This window comes from Ailuropoda melanoleuca, chromosome 14 (genome assembly GCF_002007445.2).
Source record: "Ailuropoda melanoleuca isolate Jingjing chromosome 14, ASM200744v2, whole genome shotgun sequence".
Taxonomy (NCBI): Eukaryota; Metazoa; Chordata; class Mammalia; order Carnivora; family Ursidae; genus Ailuropoda; species Ailuropoda melanoleuca.
The window spans coordinates 44,859,932-44,864,046 of NC_048231.1; the positions used below are offsets into that span (position 1 = coordinate 44,859,932).

At 44.4% G+C, this 4,115-nt stretch overlaps 1 protein-coding gene across 1 annotated transcript in view; it reads right to left on the minus strand.

The window, feature by feature from the left end:
- Positions 1-4,109, minus strand: part of MAPK1 (mitogen-activated protein kinase 1) — a 108,058-nt gene extending 103,949 nt beyond the window's left edge. The window contains exons 1-2 of the mRNA XM_034642779.1: positions 4,013-4,109; positions 3,483-3,484 (exon numbers count right to left, since the gene is read on the minus strand). Coding sequence (XP_034498670.1) covers positions 3,483-3,484; positions 4,013-4,093 — 83 coding nt within the window. The 5' untranslated portion in view covers positions 4,094-4,109. The remainder of the gene's footprint in view (positions 1-3,482; positions 3,485-4,012) is intronic.
- Positions 4,110-4,115: the final 6 nt, after the last annotated feature.

The following is a 4,115-nucleotide window of genomic DNA, read 5'->3' on the forward strand; positions in this document are numbered from 1 at the left end:
GGGGGGGGTGCCTGGGTTGGCACAGTCGGCTAAGCATCTGCTTTCAGCTCAGGTCATGACCCCGGAGTCCTGGAATCGGGTCCCACATTGGGCTCCTTGCTCAACAGAAGTCTGCTTCTCCCTCTGTTCCTCCCCGATTGGGCTCTCTCACTCAAATAAATAAATGAAATCTTAAAAAAAAATATCTGTCAAGGGGGCAACTGGGTGGCACAGTCAGTTAAGCACCCGACTCTTGGTTTCAGCTCAGGTCATGATCTCAGGGTCATGAGACTGAACCCTGAGTTGGACTCTCACTCAGCAGGGAGTCTGCTTAAGACTCTCCCTCCCTCTCCCTCTGTCTCCCCTCCTTGTGCACACTCATGCTCACTCTCTCCCCCTCTCTAAAATAAGTAAATAAATCTTTTAAAAAATTTTTGGTTTACCTCTGTGGTCCTCCTGTTCTACCTCAGTAGTCCTTAACCTTTGTGGGACAATGGACCCCTTTGAAAGTCTACTAAATGTATGGACTGTTTACTAAAAAGATGAATACACATCTGCTTGCAATTTCACCTAATCGCTCACCTCAGATAAGAATCTGTGCTCGTCCACGTGAGGCTACCACTTTCATAAATTTTCATCTCCAGATTCTACTTCCCTCTTCTAAATTTCAAGATGCCTTCTGGATACAGCCTAAATGGCCTACAGTCATCACAACTTAGTAAGTCTCAACTCACTATTTTTCCCTAATAAACCTACTTTGTCTATAGTATTTCTTCTCTGATAATAGCAACACCATCCTCCCAGGCTCCCAAACTAGAAGCCTTGGATTAACAAATATACCCATGTCCAAACTCAAAAATCATTGTCTCAGATATCCCTCTTATATCCAAATCCCACCTCATTAAGACTCTTACCCTTTTAGATCTCATCATCCTTTGCTTCTTCCCATACTTGCCATAATTCAGTCTTTCTACCATTCTTCTGATAAAGAGCCCATGTGGATTTTTTTTTTTAAAGATTTGATTTTTAAGTAACCTCTACACCCAAGGTGGGCTCAAACTTACAACCCTGAGATAAAGAGTCACATGCTCCAATGACTGAGCCATCCAGGCACTGCATGAACTTTTTCTTTAAGTAGGCTCCACACTGGGCTGCTCAGTGTGGAGCCCAGTTCAGGGCTTGAACCCAGGACACTGAGATCAAGACCTGAGCTGAAATCAAGAGCTGGACAATTAACCAACTGAGCCACTTAGGCGCCCCCCATGGATTCTATCTTAGTAAGGTCTCCCAACATACCTATCTGTTACCTTCTGATACCTCTGTATCACTTCACCTGTAGACCGTTACAATAGCTTAATTGTAACATCACAGTTTTTTCTCTATCACTTCCACCAGTGTTGATCTACCCCACAAAAACCTCAGAATTGACCATATGACTGCCTGTTTTCAAAATCATTGATGCTCCTTCATTGCATAAATATAGACTCAAACTCAGTTTTGCCTTTAGAGTCCTCTACAATTTGCTACCTACTTTTCCAGGATTAGATTCCACAGTTCAAACTGTGACTTGAAACTGTTATCCATCAAAATCATACTCACTCTTAAAAGACCCAACTTAAACTTCACTCTTCATCTTTATACCCTCCATATAATGATTAGGAAACGGCTCTGCACAAAAAAGGCAAAATTCATAATTGCCTGAAAATCCTCAAACCTGTCTGGAAGCATTACATTTTTAAAAACATCACTAAATATTAACATTTCATTCAAGAAGCCCTCCATAAACCAGCATTCTTAAGCAACATTAAATGCTAATAATGTACAACGTAGATTACATTCTTACTAAAATGAGGATTAAAACTATAATGTGAGGGGCGCCTGGGTGGCGCAGTCGTTAAGCGTCTGCCTTCGGCTCAGGGCGTGATCCCGGCGTTATGGGATCGAGCCCCACATCAGGCTCCTCTGCTATGAGCCTGCTTCTTCCTCTCCCACTCCCCCTGCTTGTGTTCCCTCTCTCACTGGCTGTCTCTATATCTGTCAAATAAATAAATAAAATCTTTAAAAAAAACAAAACAAAAAAAAACTATAATCTGTACCAAGGATTCTACTTCCAATTATACTTGTATTTGGATTTTAGGAAAGGAAAATTACCGTAGAAGTACTCGGCATCTCCCTCAATAGAGACTTGGAAGGTCAAATACGTATACAGCAATGACAGAAATAGTTACCCAGCTAAATTATCTTCAGACTAGTAAGAATCTCATTAGAGGGGAAAAGAAAAAAACTCTTTCAATTAAAGTACCCAAAACCTAAAGATTTTTTCAGTCCATATGTAAATGTTAAATTTTTCAAAAGAGTCGAAGAGTGTTATGGACAATTCTGAACCTCTCATGACACACGTTTACTGGCATACTTACCAGCAGGTGCAATAGCAATCAGATGTATAACAGAGAAGTGATGCTGTGGGCAGTATTTTCCAGGGCCTTATTTCTTTTAGACCTGACCTAATTTAATTACTCTTTTGGCTCCTAAACCTCTGAGTTCACATTAATTTTCACAGTTGTATATGTGAAGCATTTTGCTCCTCAAGAGAATGAAAATAGTCAAGATTCAATGTCTTTTTTAAATTTAATTAGTCTTTCTAAGATACTTGTTAAAACATGCCCTTTACGGCATTTCTATAATCACAATCATTCAAATTTGAATACATTTCTAAAATAGACTTGCTTACAACAGTAAAATATCCCTAACTCTAAAGCTATTAATAACACTATTTAAAGACAGCAGGGTATAATAGAAAGAGCTGCAGCACTTGAGACAGGGTCTCCGTCTACAATCTCAAGTCTGTCTCTTTAGTTGTATGACCTGAAGAATTTGCTTCACCTCAAAATACTTTCTCCCCTGAAAGAGGGATAGCACCACCTTTCCTCCTTCGAGGTGGCTGTTCAAATAAAATGAGATAATGTATCTAGTACAGTACCTGCCACCAAGTGTTCAATAAGTATTAGTCGGCCTCCTTCACTCAACGCAAGGCACACTCACAAGAAATAGGTGTAAGGGAGTCTGCACTTCCCTAAGTCCTCCTCAGCACAAAACAGTACAGCTAATTCTAATAAAAAGAACCAGGAACGTTTCTGAGGGATATGGATCAAGGTAAGAGAGGGTGCATGTCATTCTGCAAGAACCCCATTAAGGCAGCTGCATATATATTGACCACTAAAACATTAACAGGAAAAGTCCACAACAATTGTGCTAAAACGTCTGAACACATTTACGATGGTAAGAGAGCTCAGTCGGAGGGAAGAAAAAAAGGGTGAAATTAGGCCCAACTCCAAACGTCTCTAACAAATAAATAGAGCCGTGCGGGCTTATCCTCCCTGAAACATAAACAGTATGGGTATTGAAATCCATGTTAAAACTTCAAGATTAAAATATTTCACAACTAACAGTGATGCTACTAACGCTTTTTATAGAAAGCCTGCGCAGGAGAGCACCGTTAGCACCACTGAAAATATTTCATGAAAGCGGTTCGCGGAATACAGGCAAGGGGAGGAAGGTAATTATTTTCGGCCTTCTGCACACATGCCGAGTCGAAGCGCTTTTAAGACCGCGGCCAACACCACCACCGACAAGCTTCTGAAGGAATTCCTGGCTCTACAATCGGATGTCAAAAAGAAGGCCACGATGCTAGCAAACCGGGGGTGGGGAGGGCAGGGGACCCCTTCCGTTCCCTTCCCGGGGGTCCTGGCACTAAAAACTGCGCTGCGCCTGAATCTGGGGGTCCCCGGGTATGGCCTCCGCCCCTTATGCCCCTCCCGGCGGCAAGCAAAGGCTGACGCGCGAACCGCCGCGAGCAACACCCGAACCTCGACCGGCCCCCGGCGCACCGACCATGGTGAAACCAAGGTCTGGGGTCGCGGCGGCCCGGGAGGCCGGGGCGCGGACGAGGCCGCAGCTGCGTCCGCCGCGTCCCCGGGCGGTGGGGTGGGGTGGGCGGGCGTGGCCGGGCCTGCGGGCGGGCGCGGACACTCACCACCATGCCGTAGGCGCCCTCGCCGATGTACGAGAGGTTGGTGTAGCGCGGCCCCACGTCGAACACCTGCCCGCGGACCATCTCCGGGCCCGCGCCCGCCGCC